Here is a 20,610-nt window from a genome sequence, read left to right as displayed (position 1 = left end):
CTATGTACACCTCTGATAATCAATTTATGTGGTTAGTGTGTGATAAAATGTGATTCAGTTCCATATAAAAGCTGATAACATGCAAATGTGTGGTATTAAAAATGTCCTTAAAAGTCTTAAATGTATCGCAGTGAACCATGCAGAAAACCTGAACCTCTGCACTTAAAAATGACGTTTGTACTAAATTTACTTTTACAAAGAAAATCTGGTTGCAATTTTCCACCCCAACTACACCCTCAGATTCTTGTAATGTAATAAAAAAAAATCCTAAACAAAAAAAGAAACATGACTCACAATTCATTACGGAAACACTTTTTTCAAAGACCGTTACAGAGAAATTTTCAAAATGGTTTTGTTTGCTCTTAATTGGTGTAGAAAATAAAAATAATACTTGTCATGTGAATTCAGTACAGTGAGTCAATCTTCTGTCACAGCATAAATATAATCAGACAGACAATAATCAACCAGAGCAGCAGGCTGTGTTTGGTTTTTTTTTTTTTTTTTGAGTCTCCTCCTTTTGAGACTCCTCTTCGGTCGCATGAAGCTGACCCTCAGTTTATTTCAGAGCATAGTGTTGCTTTCACAGAAATCCCAGCAGATGAATACAGACTCATCTGTCATCAGTGACTCATCCTCATCTCTGAAAGCAGCAAAGCTTCCTGATGGACTCTTTAATCAGCTAATGTTGCCAGGCAACAAACAGAGTTTCATCCAGGAAGCAGGATTTTGGCTGATATCTCTTAGCAACACGAGTCGGGTCCAAGTCGACTAATGAGATGATCCGGTCCAGATGCTGACAGAAATGATCAAGTCTCTCTCACAGCAACAGCACCGGCAAAGTTTAGATGAGATGAGGTGAAAATCAGATTAACTGAGCATGAAAATTTGATCCGTTATGGAGCAAGTAGTAAAATTACTACTACTGCAAACTCATCAATGAAAAGTTTGAATAATAACATTATAAAGGATGATGATGAATGCAGTGAGATTTAACACAACTTTATTTGTCTTTGCAAAGGCACTTTATGCTGAAGTTCATCACCAAGGTCAACAAAAACACACAAACATGGACATGTAGAATTGATAATAAATACATTGAAGAATAACATAAACATCTGTAGTAATAAAGCTGTACAAAAGCAGCATTTTCAACAGTTTTCAGCACGAACAAAAGAAGCTTACAGGTTAAAAAAAATTAAATCAAATTATTTAGAAACAAAACATTTAACAATTCCATACTACATTCTGATTCTGTACTGTATATGCTGCATACTACTTGTCATAGTTTACAGTTTTCAGTAAAAATATCAGCATACTGTAGCATTTTACTCTAACAGGAAATCAATCAAACTTGTCTTATTTATTGTTTTCCTAGATTTTCATTGACCTGCTCACCACAATCCACAATTAATTTTTTCCAGCTGTGAACAGAGCTCCTCTATTTCCTTTGTGCGTTTCATTGACAGTGTGCCGTTGAGTGTCCATCAACGGCACACCGAAAAACACTTCATTTTGTGAACGCTTGGAATACTGCATACTAATTTGAAATCAAGACTTTTCATTCAAGCGTTCCAGATGTTTTAGAAACCAGTGACGACATATGGAGACTCCCTTTCAGTGCATGTGCACGTGCATATGTGTGTGTGTGTGTGTGTGTGGTCTGTCCATGATCCGTGTAACAGGCTGATTTGGATTTTATGAGGTCAGAGGTCAACAGGAGCAGGGAAGAGTGACCTCCTCACCTCGGGGTCAGACTCAGGAGAGAACAGCCATAACCCGACACCCTCACTTTTACTGTCTCTTCCACTTATTTATGTCATGTCATCATCCCTCCCCCTTCTTCACCCTTATCTTCTACTTTCCTTTCTTTCTTTTTTTTCTAGAGGAATGTGCAGCATAATGTGTTTCCTTTTTTTTCATCCAGTCATTTCATTACATTTTGGAGAAACCAAATTGTTCTCATCGGTGTTAAAAACCAAAGGGGAACAATTCTTTTAGGTCATGGAAATGCTCTGGAGGAGTCGTGGGATTTTACATCTGGGCCACAGTGGGAATCTTGCAGTGTAGTAACCAGTGAGGTCATGATTATTTTTAATTTGCGCTCCGTCTTTGAAGCAGAGTTTCTGGACTTCCCAGAAGTTGCTTGTGAGTCAAATCCACCACACGGTGACATCTAGTAGCTTTGATTTTGATGGAAGTATGATTTTTTTTTTTTTTTTTGGTTAAACAATAATCCAGTAATATAAAATAACCCTGACAGGGGCAATTCTGCTGCTTAATTAGTACTTTTACTCTTGATACTCTAAAGGAATAGTTCGCTAAATATAAGGTTACATCCAGCCAGTCAGCTTAGCTTAGCATAAAGACTGGAAACAGGTGGAAACAACTGACCTCGCTCTGTCCAAAAGGTAACAAGATCTGTTTACAAGCATCCCCAAAGCTCACTAATTAACACGCTATGTCTTGTTTGTTTAATCCAAATAAAAACCGAAGTGTAAAAATGACACGTTGTGGTTTTACAGGTGGGGGATTAAGTGTGAAATCACAGCTCCTGGCCAAGAATTACTCCTGCACATAACCCCTGTAAAACCACAGCTTTTCTCTTTTACACTTCTGACTCTGTGCACATTAAACAGCTGAGATACAGCACAGGAATCAGTGAGCTTTGGTGAGAGATGCTGGCTGGCTGAATTTGTTAACTTTGCGTAGAGCCAGGCTACCTGTTTCCCCTTGTTTCCAAGCAGCTAACCGCCTGCCAGTTGTATATAGTTCATATTTAACGTGCAGACATTTATTTCTTATAAATACAGGAGCTTTATTCGTAATGGAGTATTTTTGTTTTGTCTGTTATTGCTGAATAAAATATGTCAGTGCTTCTTGCCACAAAGAAAAAAAGCTTTCATAAGCTAATAACAATTAGTAATAAAGTAGAAAGACGGACTTAAGCTTGAAAAGCTGACCTCCTGTGTCCTCTCTTTTTCCTCCTGTCACCCATCAAACATGCTCCACTTTCTTTCTTTCCGTATTGTATTCCTCCGTTTTATAATATAATCCTATTTACGCTCTCTCTCTCTCTCTCTCTCTCTCTCACTCTCTCTCTCTCTCTCTCTCTCTCTCTCTCTCTCTCTCTCTCGCTCTCTCCTTCCTGAGCTGAACCCATTGAACTGCCTCCCCACCGCACCCTTTCTCCCCACTCACTTCCTGTTTAGAGGAACAATTAAAGGATTGTTCCTACAGCCCCGGGCACTAAGGCCTTGATCTAGAGCAGTCACCACATCAGCTGGAAAGATCCACATAAAACATCAATTAAAGGAACTCCTTGAAGGACAGCGTTTGCCTGAAACAGGAAGAGAAGTGGAAAGGTTATGAATGATGAGCAGCTTTTGAGGAAGCACTGGCCGCTCAGAGATGCTCTCCCACAGTCACTGTTAGTTTTAGTCTCAAGTCTTTTGACAAAAGTCTGGTTTCAGTCGACAAAAAACGTTTTAGTCTCGCGTTCCTCATCTTTCCTCATAGGTTTTTAACTCTCCAATGTCTCCACTGCATTTTGAGGCCACAGCTGTCGGCATCTTTGTGTACAGTTACCATGGTTACGGGCATCCATGTCACTCTGCTCTGCAGTAGCACAGACCGACTCGCCTCTGTAAATCCAGTTAGCTTTTCCAAACTCTCTGTTTGAACAGCGCCGCTCTCTCTAATCTAATCCAGTACAGTTGTTAGCCAAGCGCTGCTGCAGCTGTGGGGCGTTCAGAAGCTGGATTCACTCACTTGTTCACTGAAAATACTTTTCATTTTCTGAAGCTGAGTTTGAGCCGAGACGCCATATCATCAGATAGCATCAATACTGTCGTCTTTGTTTAGTGAACATCTGGAAGACGACTTAGATGGACACCGACATTAATCCAAGCGCATTATAGTGACATTATCTTACCTTTTTAAAAATATTGCCGTGCTGTCTGCACGTTCTCGTAATTTGTCTCAGCTGTTTTGTTGCTGTCTCTTGTCTGATTTTCAGCAAATATAGTCTATAAATGTGTTTCTTCCAAGAACAGCTAACGTCAGACACCATTACTGACACACGCATCATTTTGCAAGGTGTCTCTTATTAATAGTAGTGCAGCACGGCAAGCAAACATTTTCTGAACAAGAGATATTTTGGCAGCCAAGGAAACTGCTCACTAATGAAATTTGTTAAATCTATAAAATATCAAAAATAAAAACAAGTGCAGCCATTAACCTTTCTCTCCTCATCTCTGTCAACTCTAAAATAAAGGAGTAAAATTCTCCCAGATAATACTAAAAGGCCTCGTGGCAAAAAAATAAAATAAAATAGTGGCAAATCCTCAGAAGCTACTGTAAATGTTGTGTATTTTTTACAAGCTAAAACATTTGCATGAGTAATCCATTATCTAATCATATGAGCTCTTGTGGAGGAGGTTATGTACATGGAGGCGTTTTCCCCAAAGGAAAATTTGACAGAAAGTCAACCATAAATGGTGAATGCTGTAGAATCTAACATAGTGGAGAAGTTAGTAGTACAACTTGGGAGTTTTGTTTGCCTTGTAATTATGCACAGATAAGGTCAGAAATGCCAAAAGACTGGTCCCACAGCAGGAGACCACAGTGCAGAATAAATATTCACCACTTGAAATGAAAGGGAAAAACCATGAAGTCAGTTTGTTTCTTAGCTTTTTCCCTTTCTGTCTTTTGTTATTCATTTGTGTAAATTTTCATTCGCCTCACAGTGGACACCTGAGAAATTATTGCCTATTAAACTACTCGGTCCCATGGCAGCGCAGCATTTTCATTTAACTTTACATGGATTCAAATATGTTCATTAACAGTTGTAACCATTGTGGAACAAAAGGCATACTGTACAACAATTCGTAACACAGACAAACATAAATCAACATTTAAACAAACAGAAAACCCGAAAATAATCCACACTGTTCTTCTCGTTTCTCATCACGCGACATTGTTTGTCTGTGTTTCCTTCACAGGCAGAGCGGCGGGCGTACAGAGAGGCAGAGATAAACATGATGGACGACCTATCAGAGGCTGACTTTCAAAAAGAGGAGGAACCGGCCAGCCCAGCCCCTCCACCCTCACAACAACACACAGACCCTGCCTCACCGACAGTCGCCGTGACGCCAGAGCCGGTCGCCAGGGGAGACCAGGCTACACCTAGCGAGATAGAGTATCAGGTACATCATCCAGTGATTCCAGCTGTGGCTGCAGTCACCCCCTGTTTACTATACAACGCATTACATTTAATTTCCACAGTTATATTTGGGTGAACAAACATGGAGGAGATGCACAATCGCAAACGTGACCTGAAGCATATTTTTCATCTATTTTCCTTCATTTTTCGGTGATTGTATATTTAAAGAAGTTTATAAGACAATCCAAGACTTGTGTTAGGTAGATAATAATAGTACTACCTAGCTGTGAAAATAACATCTTGTACTAATGTTGTCTACTTAATGTAAATTTAAAGATTGGTAAACCTTTAGACACGGAAACAAGACACTGCAGCATGTAGGCGAGGTGCTGCCCAAAAAGTCAAATGGGTTATGGAAAGGAAAGACACCACACACCGCTCTGCCAAAAAAAAAAACACACGGAAAATTTACTCAAAGTACAAAACCAGTTGGTACAAAACAAGTTTTGGTTTTCATCAAAATGTCTGATAAAGGTTAAAGGCCTGAAACATAATCCACTTTTGATCTTGAAAACCCTTTGCCCTTTTTCATATCATCATATCACTTATTATTTATTATATTATATAACTTTTCTTCACAAAAATTCTGTGTAAAATGTTTTATTTTGTAGCTGTGTTAGCTTGTTTCAAAATTGAGCTATACTGAGAATAATTCAGATTCAGTTTTCATGTGGCAGAAAAATGAAACTGCCACTTTCAAGTTTTCATTCTTTATTGCTCTTGCATAAAAGATTTTTATGACGTTTAGAAACTTACAGTTGTCATCCAACATCCGGATCATGAAACTTGGATGTACCGTCTTGACATCCACCTTGTTTTTCTGTGCACTAACAGGATGGCCGGGGCTTCGGCATCGGCACACTGGTGTTCGGGAAGCTGCGAGGTTTCTCTTGGTGGCCCGGCAGGATCGTTTCCTGGTGGATGAGCGGCCGGAGTCGAGCTGCTGACGGCACTCGCTGGGTCATGTGGTTTGGTGATGGCAAGTTCTCTGTGGTGAGCACGATTCATTTCACGACTACTGATCGGATGATGGTTTAGCGGCTGTGAAGTATTCAGCCAATTCCTATCAGAGGCTCAAAGGGGGCTTGATGCTTTTCTACTCAGCATAAAAAAGAAAACGACAGAGGAAATGTTCTGTTTAAGGAAGAAATTTCACTTTAGTTCTGTGGCTTATTATCTTTTCCTCTCCAACTCTTACTTTTCCAACTTTATCCTTTGACAGATGCACGTTTCTGTCAGACATTCATAAGCTTTTCAAAACCAGTTTTGCTCAGTTTTATTCAGTGGTTAACAGTTATTCAAGTTTGTCAGGGTTAATTCAACACATCATTTCCTCTCAGCAGAAACTTTAATAAGTGAACACGATCTTTTACTTCGATTTGTTGAAAGACGACCTTGATTTTTTTCCATTCTCTTGAGAAACTTCAATTTAGAATTGAGTGAAAAGCCCATGTAAGACAAATACTCTGCAACCAGAATCACTTAATTAATTAAGGATTTAATGCCCTGATAAGAACTTAAATGTTCACCTGTTTTTTTTTTTTCTCCAGTTATTTATGGCTTTTCTTTTAATCTTAATGACATTCATTATCATTTCTTTGTTTGGCAGGTTTGTGTGGAGAAGCTGATGCCTCTGAGCTCGTTCTCATCTGCCTTCCACCAGCCCACCTACAACAAGCAGTCCATGTACCGGAAAGCCATCTTTGAGGCTCTGCAGGTAACAAACCCACTTTTAAAACTCCTTAATGTCAGGGAGCGTGTGGTTTTGTGTCGTTTTTGACAGCTGATAAAATGATTTTATTCTGTTGCTGCACTATAAATCTCTCTGGATGAAATCTAAAAGGCCAAAATATGAATGTACAGGTCTGAAGGTCATATTTTAGTCATTCCTCGCTTATGTAACTTTGGTATTTTGCATTCGTGGAGGTGTTGTTCTCATCTACCTCTGTCCACAACTTATAAGTGGTAACATGTGGGTACAGTAGTTCATATTTTTGGTGCTTTTTTTTTTATTCACCACAGAACACTCACAGCTTCTGTGGCACCCATTGGGTTAATATACTAAACAGTGAGGGAGTTGTGCACCAAAACCTTTTTTTAAATTAAACATATTTCTACTCTACGTGCACTGTGTGTTTTGTGTGCCACAACTTTCCCAATGCTTTGTGATGGACTAATATGATTTTCTAACTTTCTAAAGAAAATGGAAATTGTAAACTGAAATTGTAATGGGACTTGGGTTTACTTTGTGTTTAGGTGGCCAGTGTGCGGGCGGGGAGGCCAGTCCCTTCCTGTGATGCGAGTGATGATGCAGATGGTGTGGACATTCAAACCAGACAGATGATAGAGTGGGCCATGACCGGCTTCCTGCCCAGCGGGCCACAATCACTGGACCCTCCAGAAGGTACATAGTCCTTTATCACAGAAAGCACAATGACACACACACACACACACACACACACACACACGCACACAGACACACACACACACACACACACACACACACACACACAGCCAAACGGTGGCCGTTTTGAGGAGTGGTAACACCATTATGGCACCAAACAGACCCATTTTTAATAATTGGTCAACAAAAACAACAAATAAAAGTATATTAACTCCATGTTCTTATCCCCACAGAGGAGCAGAATCCATATAAAGAAGTGTACCCGGAGATGTGGACAGAGCCTGAGGCAGCGTACACGCCTCCACCTGCAAAGAAACCACGCAAGAACTCCGCCGAGAAAGCAAAGATCAGAGAGGTGATCGACGAGGGGACCAGAGGTAAACATACAAACACATTTCACCTGAAAGAGCTCATGATAACGTGCTGCGTTTTCATTTTTCATGCTTGTTATCTATTGACTTGATTTGTAATTGACACAAACTAATGGCTACTTATTTAATAACATAAAAAAACATTTATTTATGTGTGTATGTGCTAATGCATATGTGAAGTAATATGTTTCTCTAATGTGTTGTGTTTTCCAGAGAGACTTATATATGAGATCAAAAAGAAGACCAGGAATATAGAAGGTAAAAACTTCTCAGATTGTTTAAGTATCTGTCTTAAGAGACATGTTTACATGTTTTTTTTTTAAATGGTTTATATTTTCTTGTCTAAGGCTCCAAATGCAGACCGTGGTATTCTGTAATAATGAAATGGCTGATGAAAAATCTCCCTCAGAATGGGTTAGAAGTGAAACACGTCTTTAAATGTTTGATTTACAACATGATTTAAAAATTCATTACCCTTTTATGAAACAGTCGTAATAAAATATAATTTTGTCACATTATTTGTGGAGCTGTTACATCCAAAGGTTTTAACCATCCTCATCCAAAACAGATCATTTTGATGTGATTTTTAAGCATTTTGACAAAGTTTTACTCTGTTGTTCTTTAATTAACAGTCAATAGGGTCAGTTTGGGCCAGTCTCAAACATTTTTATACTAGCTTTAAAGTTGGGTCTAACTCTGATTCAGGCTTAAATTAATGTTAGATATTAGCTCATTCTAAAGGGCTCTGGTGTGGAGTTTTAGTTGCTGTAGCTCTCATCTAATCTGGACTCCAGTTTTTGTTCTTGTTTACATTTTTGGCATTCAGCTGATTTGTTTGTTCAGTAAGTTCCACAATGAGAGCAACAGCGGAATAATTTACTGGTTGAGTGGAGTGAGGACCTCAGTGTCCAAAATAGATTATGAGCTGGAAAGTGAATTTAAAGTTAGAAAAACACAGCAAAGGGGAAGTATTTGAGTCTGGTGATGCAGTTCTGTTATTGATCTTAAGCACATTACGGTTACTTGTCCCTAAGGGGCAGTGAAAGCCTTATTTGTTACACCTTTAAAGTCCTTTCAAGGTGCTGAATGTAATGTTGTGAGGGTGTTTGAGTTTGTGTGTCTGCATTTGTTAAGATATCTGTATCTCCTGCGGAAGCCTCAACATCTCTCTGGAGCATCCTCTCTTCATTGGAGCGATGTGCCAGGGTTGCAAAGTAAGAAGACTCACTTTGTTTTGTCTGATTCTTGAGCCTGGTAAATAATTCAGTAGCATTGTTTAAGGACTTTTTTTTTCTTAATGGAATCATATTATCACATTCTTTATTTTAAGATAAATGGCAATATTGCACAGAAAACAGTCTTTTTAGAGTTTATTCATCTCACACTTATTCTAAAACATGCATTTTCTATGAGACAGAAATCAACATACATGTAATTCCAAAATGATTAGCCATCTGAGAGGTAATTAAGTAACAATAATTGATAATTGATTAATCGTTTGCCTCCCAAAAATTCTACATTCTCTCATCCAGCCTTTCAGATGAGAGGATTTTCTGCCTTTCTTTGTTTTACAAACAAGCAACTTTTGGATGCTTTTAAGATTATTTGTTTTCTTTTGTCATCTTGTCTTGACCTGTATGTTCCCCTCACCCACTAAATCGATTATCAGACACATGAAAATGAGCAGCTATGTTAGGCTGAACAACATGAAAGTATGGTGGACAGCAAAGACACTCTCCCGCTGCCCTTCTACTGTTTTTTATTTATTTTATTTTTTTTATCCTGACAGAACTCGTTCCTGGAGTGTGCCTACCAATACGACGATGACGGCTACCAGTCCTACTGCACCATCTGCTGTGGAGGCAGGGAAGTGCTCATGTGTGGCAACAACAACTGCTGTAGGTCAGTACAGTACTGTATACACTGTTCAGTTTGGGATTGGCAGGCAGCACTTGCTTCTTTTTGTGGCCAGGACAAGGTTTTGGATTTCGTGTCAACAGAAACAATTTACCCATAAATGTCAAATCATGATAAATGGCTCTCTTATTGGCAACTGAGTCAGCCAGCTCATATTTATATGAATACAGAATACACAGTTGATTTTGGCATCTAGGCTCTGACTTCGTCACGGCACACACAGCAGAGATCAGGAGTCACTATAATAAACTTCATCCCAAATCTGTATTAGACGCACAGTCCTGCCCGCTCGAACATGGCCATTTCCTAACAATGAACTTTCAACTATCAAGAGAATCAACTATGTGATGCCCCTGCAGATATTTATTAATTTAACCATGTTCCACTCACAAAAAGGCCTGGTTAGGTACTATTTATAATATACAAGGTCTGGTCAAATAATGCTCCATAATCAGTTATTTTTTGAGACACGAGAAAAGGTGAATACACTCATGAGGTTCAGTAAAGTGCAGCATTATTCGCTGCCATAATTTGATTTCCACATGACCACATTCAAAAGCACAAAATAAAAAAATACTTGGAAAGCACTGATCTCATGTTAACATGATAAATGCCCCTGTGTGTATATATCTGTGTGTATCTGTCTGTGTGTGTGTGTGTGTGTGTGTGTGTGTGTGTAGGTGTTTCTGTGTGGAGTGTGTGGATCTGTTGGTAGGAGCCGGCTCGGCGGCGGCGGCCATCAAAGAGGACCCCTGGAACTGCTACATGTGTGGACCCCAGAACACCTACGGTTTGCTGCGACGACGGGACGACTGGCCCTGCAGACTACAACACTTCTTCGCCAACAACCACGAACAGGAATTCGTAAGTCATTTTTCATATATAACACATATTAAATGATGATAATGACAATAAAAAGAATAGTCTTTATAGTGTTGCATCAACAAAGATTAATAATGAACTTCATCAGCACAGATAAAACCTACTAAAATATGTAGTCTATAGTTTTTTTATAAAGTTTTTTTTTTTTATCAGTTAATACACTGGTTAAATGAGCCTATTTTAATGTACTATTTTGGGCATTTTGCCGTTATTTAACAGTAGTACGGAGGAGAAACACAGCTATAAATGTTCCACAGCAGGAATCACCATGTAAACCAGGGACATTAGATACGTGTCATGCATCCTAACCTCAGTCTCCAGGGCACCCCATGAAATTTGCATTAAAATTATAGGGCAGTGTACTGTATTACACCCCCATTTCTTTATACAACCTCCCATTACACCAACCCTGATTCTGATCACAGCAGTCCATAACTCAGTCATTTCAGTTCAGTCCAGACAACATACTGTACGTCAGTGAGGTGTTGTAAATTTGATATATCTTATCTTCCATCACAACCTTGCTATAAATATGAAGCGAAATGCAGCACGGTTAAACGGGGAACACTGATATCTGGGGATCAGTTTGGGTTACGCTCCGGGGCTTGTCAGCTGTAAATTATCTATGACTGCTAATACACATCAAAACAGACCATATTCACATTCAAGACGTTTGCCGACAAGACCAGCTCATCATCGTCATCATAAATAAAGCTGATATGTTATGTGCTGCTCTGTTTACACACTGTAAACTTTAATATCCGTCTGATCTCATTCTCGTCAGTGTCTCATCTTCTTCTTCACTCTCTATTTTAGGAGCCAGCCAAGTTGTATCCTCCAGTTGCGGCAGAGAAGAGACAACCAATCAGAGTCCTCTCTCTGTTTGATGGCATTGCCACAGGTACATATATATATGTGTGGGACTGCAACTATTGTCAATTGATCGTTCCGCCACTTTGGCCTGGACTGAAATATCAATTTTCAAGTTGATCAGCTTATCAATTTATGGACTAATCATTTCAGCTGGTGTGTATGTGTGTGTTAAACTGGAACAGAAATGGATGAAATCATCCCACTCACACTGTTGAGCTTGTTCAGGAAAATTAACATTTTCGGACTAAACGTTTGTTGGGTGAATGATTTGGCAGATGATGATTAAATGTTGTGTGCGTGTGTGCGCTCAGGTCTGCTGGTGCTGAAGGATTTGGGCATCCAGGTGGACAAGTACGTGGCGTCTGAGGTGTGCGAAGACTCCATCACTGTCGGCATGGTTCGACACCAAGGACGCATCATGTACGTGGGAGATGTACGCAACGTAACCCGCAAACATGTGAGTGAAATTCTCATCTTTACTCTAAGGTTTCAGGACAGAGTATAATCATCTGTAACATCTGTGGACATTCATACCTGAATTTACAATGTGCGATGTTGATTGTTTTTGATTGTTTTACTCCACCAAACTGCTTCTTCAGTTAACTCACATTTTCTTTTGTCTGTCAGATCGAAGAGTGGGGACCATTTGACCTGGTGATAGGAGGAAGCCCCTGCAATGACCTCTCCATAGTCAACCCTGCACGGAAGGGCCTTTACGGTAAGAAGTGGTCACAACATATTATACGATTTTTCTGTTCTTATTAAGTTTTAAAAGATTAGAAAATTATGTAACAGTACAGTTATTTTTTGTTCTTCATGTGTAATGAAGTATGGTGGCTAAACCTTCTCCATCCTCCTGCAGAGGGAACCGGCCGGTTGTTTTTCGAGTTTTACCGTCTGCTGCACGAGGCTCGACCAAAACCAGGCGACGAGCGGCCATTTTTCTGGCTGTTTGAGAACGTTGTCGCTATGGGAGTCAGCGACAAACGGGACATCTCTCGCTTTTTAGAGGTGCGGTGAACATACCCAGTTGCATAAAGTGAAAACACAGAAGCAATATGTTTAGCTCATGAAACTATATCTGGATTTTACATAAAACTTTATAGATTAATGATAATACTCACAGACTGAGTGAGTATGACATTTGAATGAGTCTCATTCTCATACAGAGAGATGTTTATGTTCAGTGACACAGTAAGGTAACCCTGCTCTGTATCTGCAGTGTAATCCAGTGATGATCGACGCCAAGGAAGTCTCTGCTGCCCACCGGGCTCGCTACTTCTGGGGAAACCTGCCAGGCATGTCCAGGTGATACAAACACCCACAAACACACACACACCAGTGCTGGGATCGGTTCACTTTCTATTGATTTATTAAGAAACAGAATCTTTAATTAAGGTTGTAGGTGTTTCACCATTTCATCTCCCTCTCTTTTTGCTCTTTTGCAGACCTCTGACACCAATGGCAAATGACAAGCTGGACCTACAAGAGTGCCTCGAGCACGGACGCACAGCCAAGGTATCCACCTGTGTGTCTGTATGTGTGTGTGTGTGTGTGTGTGTGTGTGTTTGTATGTGTGTGAGTGTGTAATTATCATCATTATGCCATCTGACTTTTTAACTAGTTTTAAGCAAAGATACTGGGTTCTGACACAAATCATAGTTCACTAAACACAAAAATGAGCGTCAAGCCGAACGTGGAAAAAATTTTAATGTTCTGTTTGGTGGATTTAAAAAAATGAACTGAAGCATTTTTGGTAAAACTTGTTGTTTTGGTAAAACTGTTGCACTTTTTCTCTACTTGTAAGAGGATTTTTTTTCTCAGTCAGCCCTTTAAGCAAATAATCATTTGATAAGCCTCATTTTTTTGTTATTATACTTTTTCAAATCTTCATGTATCACAGAAGGAGGATAGCTGTAGGATTAAAAAAGGGTGTGTGTGTGTGTGTATGTGTGTGTGTGTTTGTCTGTCTGTGTTTGTGTGTGTTTGGTTCTGGACGTTAATTCCAGTTTGAGAAGTTGCGTACGATAACGACACGCTCCAACTCTGTGAAGCAGGGGAAAGACGAGCATTTCCCCGTCTACATGGACAACAAGGAGGACATCCTCTGGTGTACCGAGATGGAAAGGTACAGTGGTGTGTGTGTGTGTGTGTGTCTGAGTTTGTGTATTTGTTACGTGTCTCTACTCTGTTTTATGTCTGAGTCTCTCCACTGAACCACCTATACACATTAGATCTGTTGCACTGCTTCTCCCTGCGTAAGAATGTTTATCAGTATTGAAAATAAATAAGAGAAATAAATACTTTTATCTTATTTGCAAATTAATAGAAGAACTAGATGAGTTTTTTTTTTATCTGTAATGTGTGACATAACACAGCAGGTGTTTTAAAATATTCAATTAACAATGATAAAAGACAGAGAAGAGCAGTGAATCCTCAGAATGACTTAAACAATTAACGATTAATTAAAAAAGGTAGTTGATTAATTTTCTGTCGATTAACTGTTGTTTAACTGACAGATTATTTCAGCTTCACTTACGTCTTTCATCTGATCCAAACTAGAATAATTAAATCTCCTGTGTGTCTCCAGGGTGTTTGGTTTCCCCGTCCACTACACTGATGTGTCCAACATGAGTCGTTTGGCCAGGCAAAGGCTGCTGGGACGTTCCTGGAGCGTTCCCGTCATCAGGCACCTCTTCGCCCCGCTCAAGGAGTACTTCGCCTGCTACTAGTCACACACCAACTCTCTCTCTCTCTCTCTGTCACGCACACACACACACACACACACACACACACACACACACAGACATACACACATGCAGACACACATAAACAGTATGTAATGACAGACACACACAGTTAACTACACACAGTGTACAGCAAGTACATGAAGGTTGGCTGAGGTAGGATGACACAGATGACCGGACACACACACTCACACACACACACACGCACATACAAACACACACTGTAAAGAACTGCTTCCCTAGATCCCATGTAGACCACTGGCTGACCTTAGTCCCCTGGTGCTACCTTGCTGATTTAAACACACACACACATACAAACACACACACACACTGGTGCAGGGTTTCTGTACTGTATATCTTCACACACAAACTTCCTGTCCGACCTTGAAACTGATGTCTTCTGGCTTTACTGTGTTGTGGTAGCTGGAATTCAAACCTCCAGGGGGCGCAAAACTGACAAAGATGCCCTGAGTTTTTGTTTTTAAGATCTCTCTGAATACATCAACACACCAATGAGTCCCTTTGAACCGTAACACTTAACTGTATTCATGCGTAGTGACAGTTCTGCTGGTGTGTTACAGTGTAATGAACACAAATACATACACAAACACACACACACACAGACACACACAAACCAGTTAATGCTCGTGGTGCTGGTCAGGCAGTGATAGAGTCCAAATGGTGCCACTTTAATACAACACTTTTACAGTTTTTGGTGCTCTTGGAGACTAAACGGTCTCTGGTTGTTTCAGTCGCTGGAGTTTTGTGTCCCTAACTGAGTCAAACCAAACGATTACAAGCAGGTGGAGGCAACGCCGGCTAAGAGAGGTGATCGAGAGTTTAGTGTGTTTAGTATGCAGGGCAGCATCCTAAGACAAACCAAGGCAGACGGGATTGTTATGAAGTCTTTTTTAACGTGACTGCAACTGCATAAGTTTGATTTTTGTTCTGTGTCTTGGAGGAAATGCTGCTCTGGAAGTTTAAATCTCAGTAATTGAGTTAAACCTCAGTGGTCTGAGACAAAAAAAAGACCAAAAAAGGTTTTTACCTTCACCCGAGGAAGACTACTTTTAGCTGTGTATCAGTGACAACATGAAATACTGAAATTAAACGAGTGATTACAATAGATGGTACATAATCTAGAAAAAGATAAGAGACAAGACATATGGATGTCTGCGTGTCTTTGCGTGGAAAGACATGGAACTGTCAACAATAAAGAGTAAAAACAGTACAGGAGTGAATGACAAGGCCACACGCTCATGTTGGGGTAAAATCATCCTTTCTGTTTGTTTCACAGAGTTAGTGTTAGAGGTCGCTGTATTAGAATATTGTGAACATAATGAAGACAAAGAGTAAAGTCAGCTTTTATACTAAGTACTCAGCCATTCACAGGCCTCTTTCTCAAATATTCATATACATATATATAAAAAAAACAGAATATCGCTGCATGTGTCTTAGTTGTCAGGAACTACATCCACTATTAGGTTTCACACAACAAGCACTTGTGTGCTTTCTTAAAACTTCGTACTGTTTTAATTACTGTTACTGTTTTTTTGGAATATTTATATACTACGGTTAGCTAACGCTTTGGTGAATATGCTGTGAAAAATTGTACACTAGTAGCATTTTAACGATGGGTGTATTTCCTCATGTTTAGTAACATCTGTAAAAGTGCTGTTGTAATGCATTGATTACTGTTAACTGTTGCTCAAACGACTGTGATGTTCATCTTAATGGTGCGAAATTGGAATAATACTCTATGTCGGTTGTCTGATAGTGGCTGTAGCCAGAGGTGGCTTACATTAGGTGTTTGGTCTCAAAGCTGAGGTTGGATGTTACAGTTAATGTCTGAATGGTCCCAGTAAAAATCCCTGGAGAGCTGATCAGGTGGTGGTGTGCGTCATAACTCTGTACCAGACCTCGGCCTATGTAATGGGATCATGTCGTAAAGTTTGCAGTGACAAAGGACACTATCTTAAGCCTACAATAGTCTCGTCCCGAAAAGCAGTTACTGTATACTGTGAATCAACAATATGAGGTGATTTTTCCTTGTAGCTTGTTTAACTTTGGCACGGCTCCGTTTGTTTTTACCCATCATGAGCGTGGCTTTGATTTTATATAACACACTATGCATTGTCAAAATATGAAAAAAATAATAATAATAATAAATTAACCCTAACTGCTAACCCCTGTGCTCCCTTCCATAGCCCACATTTTCTCCCATACCCATTTCTAGACTAGCTGAAGTGGGTTGTTTTCAACCTGTTCTGACAAAACCTTTGTGTTTTTTGTCGAATCCAGAAATATTTGAATCTTTGGCTCCTTCCAATGAGGTTTAACTCATCCAGTGAATTTATTCCTTCCCCTGGAGCAGCTTTCTCTCTGAGCAATGTTTTAAATCAAATTCGAGCTTGTTAAGGTCCTTTGTCGTATACAGGGAGGTCAAAGATAGCAACAGTTCACTTTAACAGGATGGAGAGTGAAGGAAGTCAGCGGGGGATTACGCTTGAACCCTTCCAGTTATCATACAGCGTCTCTTGAGCCTCAGCCCCAGTGTTGCCCTTTTGTGTCTGGTGATGAAGTTAAAAAAGTGACCAGCAAACCAGCCCTTGCAGTTACGCTCCTACTTTGCTTCATAGGGATCCAAAATGTGCTCCATTAATCGTATCACAGCGACATCCACTGAAACCAGAGGCAGAACTTTTACTCTGCAGACACTATGCTGGTTTTCTACTTCCTACGACTGAAACAGATGGCCCTGTATAAATAACAGATACTTCCTTACACGGCACAGATGTATGTCCTGTCTTGGGTGTTTCTTCTGCCTTTTGATGCCCAATGCATGCTGGGATAAACTCAGCCCCACCTTGACTTTGAATAGGAATAGACTGGTAAAGAAAATGGTTTGTCATCAAGTGCGGCGGATGTGTAATAAAATGTTTCCAAGTGTCTGATCCACACAGACGCTATGTGGAAGCGTCCTTGTGTACTGATGTATGTTTTATTTAGACAGGGCTGTCTTTGGAGAAAAAAAACATCTCTTTCAGTCTGGTGCTTTTGGTCCTCAGACGACCATCTTTTTCCAGGAAGCCTTCCGATCCTCTGACCTTCCTCAGATACCAGCTATCAACTGGACACATGCAGTCTATACACACACACACACAAACACGCACACATGCACGCAAACAGTAACACACACCAACAGTAAACCAGCAGGTTCAAAGTGTTTTTCCATCATGTTTACTCTCCGTTTATACAACCAACCTTCAGGTGCTTTTTAAACTCTTTTTTACAGTGCTCTTGCAGGTCGCTCATACACACACACACACACACACACACACTTTGCTGGAAACACGGTGCCGTCTCTCTCATGCTTCTCTAAACTCCTTTCGCTACAAAAGACATCACTAACACACCCGCGTGCACACATACAAGCATACACACTGTGTTCTTGCCGGCCGCCTGTTGCCATCAGGCTTCCCATGGCGCCGCTGGGTGTGACATCACACGCCTACGTCGCTTGGTGCTCCCAACCCCCCACCCTGCCCGCCACCCCACATAAATCCCTCCCAGCGCCCCCACCCCAACCCACCCCACCCCCAGGTGCTGCATGTCAGTCAGTCAGTGTAATCTCCGATTCCATGTTAGATTAGGGAGTAATGATAATAAAAATAATGGTAATAATATTACAATAATAATCTGTTATTGTGTGTGTGTACTGTTCCAGGTTGGTGCTCAGTTCAGTTCAGTCTCAGCCTAGAGGGGAGAGAGAGAGGCTGGAGAAAGCATATATTACAGTTAGTATAGTGACTTGTTCTATTGTATCCAAGGATGCCAGAAGAAATTGTTTAAGGGATGAGCTACAGGACACTCTCAAACAGGAGACGAGTTGAAATAACACCAAACATAGTGTGAAACAGGTGGATGAGGCAGGTTGAGATATAACTATAAATTACAACAACTTCATCAGTAAATAACCAGAAATCATGGCTAATTGGATCAATAGGAAGTTTGTTTTTTTTAAGGGAAACCCAAAGTTACCACTGGTTCCCAAAGAAGAAGAAGTCTGCGACACAAAAATAAGTCAGCATTGTCTTAATTAATTGTTTGGTCTGAAAAAGTACCTACCACAAGTTCCCCAAGCCACACACCAGGTCTTCAGATTCAGTCTTATATTGTCTGACTAACAGTCAGACAATATAAGTCAGAGTCAGAGCTGGAGCTTAAAAAACTGTTAATGCATAATCAAAATTGTTGCTTGATTTGCTATCGCTCCACTAAACGATTAATTGAATAATCATTTCACCTATAGTTTTACCCTCCCGTACTTCTAAAAGAACTAAAATCATACAAATGAAACTATCTGAAAAGGGAAAACTTCAGTTCTAAGTATTTGGCTTTGTTTTGTTAATTTGCACATTAAAATCAAACAAATGATGCACAAACAACAATGAAAATTAATGTGCAGAGAGATGAAAAGGTCCAAAAGGTCTTATTGATTAACTCTCTGTAAAATATAAATAAGCTATGACAGTGGTTCACGACCTTTCCAAAGAGTCCTAACATAAATCTGAGGGGTCACAAGATGATTAAAGGGTTAAAGAAACAAATCTGTCACAGAAAAGGTTTAGTTTCTGTTGATTTTACTCATATTTCTTGCTTTTTATGTCAGATACTCTGACAATAAGACAAATACAGCAAACAAACTCACGAATGTCGGAACCAGATGCGAGGGTTCACAAGTACAGATTGCCTAACTGTCACAAGCCAAAAAGGGTGGAATTACTGTGTTATAACCTACAAAAAACCAAATTAAAACTATAAAATAGAGATTTAAGTCTATTTTCCTCTGCAAGTTTAGACCTCAGTACTTCATCTGGTCAGAAACTGACCTTTGCTTGAGAAATGCCAGGGAGGATGAAGTTTAGATGACAGGTTTCCTGAATCTGTGAATGAATTTGAAAGACGTGAAATTGTCTTGCAGATGTCCCTCTTTGAGTTTTATCTTGTAAATAAAAGTATGAATTTGGAAAACATGAATGTAATAGATTGTAAGAGGCTGAGTTTCCTGTAATAGGGAACAAAAACCAAAAAAGTTGGGAACCACTGGCTTCTTTTTCTGCTCTTTTTTTTTTTTGTCTAACAACAGAAGTGGTGTCATTTCAATATGTATCTGTTTGAGAGTGTAGTCAGAAAAAAAGTGTGATGGATGGAATTGATATTTTTAACTGATGGGTGACACGGTGATGATGTTTCTGTTCGCCTATCGACAGCTTTTAGGCTGAGTGATGCGCTGTTTTAAACACTGATACACTTACAAACAAATCCACACAAAACACTGTTATTGACACAGAGAGCGAACGACGCTCAGACGCAGAGATACATGCACAACACCTACAAATACAATGCTGTGGCGCATGCAGACACTCATCTCATGGACTAAATGAAAGATGAGCTTTTAGGAAAAGGAGGACCTGGTGGTGTTTCAAAAGGTGCTAAAATTTTATCTGAAAATAAGAAAAATATATTGTTAGGAATATAAATCAAGTTTGTCTTTACAATGACTGTATTTAAGTTTGTCGTAGTAATGAAAAGGCACTATTATTATTTTACTCTTGTATGAATATGAACTAATTAAAAAGGCATTTTAACTTTGTACTTGAACAATGTAAGAAATGAACCGTGAATAAAAAAGGACTGTTTCTTGTGATTTAGCCTAAAGGCTCAGTGTTAACTGTATGTCAGGGGTACAACCACCCAAATCCAAGTCAAAATTCAATTTCAGTTTCCATTTTTTTTCTTTCTGACAGCTTATTTAACTGTCTCCGATGTCAGTTCCCTCTTCATTCTCCGTTGTGGCTCAGCAAAGTTTGCTGACATGAAATCAACACAATGACACTCAGCACTTTTTTCCTCATCTGTTGTTTGTGTGTGTGTGTGAAGAACAGCTCAAACTTGCCATTGACAATTTGTCGCCTTGTGACAGTTTGTTGAGGCTGCCAGGAGCTTACCCACTGTCTGTTTTAATAATTGAAATAATTTACTAATAATTTGATTTGAAATTGTTCCACAGCTAATGTCAGTCTGGGGGGCTCAAACGTTGGGATGCATGCCCATTATTTCCACCAAAATGTTTACCACAAATACCCTTTTTTTCTAATTTACCATCACATCAGTGATGACAGGGCTATTTTG

At 39.7% G+C, this 20,610-nt stretch overlaps 1 protein-coding gene across 5 annotated transcripts in view; it reads left to right on the top strand.

The window, feature by feature from the left end:
* LOC121200082 (DNA (cytosine-5)-methyltransferase 3A-like) overlaps positions 1-20,125 on the top strand; it is a 55,081-nt gene extending 34,956 nt beyond the window's left edge. For all 5 annotated transcript variants that reach the window (XM_041065154.1, XM_041065153.1, XM_041065157.1 and 2 more), the window contains 17 exons: positions 5,001-5,204; positions 6,056-6,214; positions 6,831-6,938; positions 7,478-7,625; positions 7,859-8,002; positions 8,210-8,254; positions 9,131-9,210; positions 9,786-9,898; positions 10,594-10,777; positions 11,612-11,696; positions 11,980-12,125; positions 12,296-12,386; positions 12,531-12,679; positions 12,891-12,976; positions 13,117-13,186; positions 13,678-13,796; positions 14,259-20,125. In XM_041065154.1, coding sequence (XP_040921088.1) covers positions 5,001-5,204; positions 6,056-6,214; positions 6,831-6,938; positions 7,478-7,625; positions 7,859-8,002; positions 8,210-8,254; positions 9,131-9,210; positions 9,786-9,898; positions 10,594-10,777; positions 11,612-11,696; positions 11,980-12,125; positions 12,296-12,386; positions 12,531-12,679; positions 12,891-12,976; positions 13,117-13,186; positions 13,678-13,796; positions 14,259-14,400 — 2,073 coding nt within the window. In that variant the 3' untranslated portion in view covers positions 14,401-20,125. The remainder of the gene's footprint in view (positions 1-5,000; positions 5,205-6,055; positions 6,215-6,830; positions 6,939-7,477; positions 7,626-7,858; positions 8,003-8,209; positions 8,255-9,130; positions 9,211-9,785; positions 9,899-10,593; positions 10,778-11,611; positions 11,697-11,979; positions 12,126-12,295; positions 12,387-12,530; positions 12,680-12,890; positions 12,977-13,116; positions 13,187-13,677; positions 13,797-14,258) is intronic.
* The last annotated feature ends 485 nt before the right edge of the window (positions 20,126-20,610 follow it).

Source organism: Toxotes jaculatrix, chromosome 19 (assembly GCF_017976425.1).
Source record: "Toxotes jaculatrix isolate fToxJac2 chromosome 19, fToxJac2.pri, whole genome shotgun sequence".
NCBI lineage: Eukaryota > Metazoa > Chordata > Actinopteri > Toxotidae > Toxotes > Toxotes jaculatrix.
This window is presented reverse-complemented; position numbering and strand designations above follow the sequence as displayed.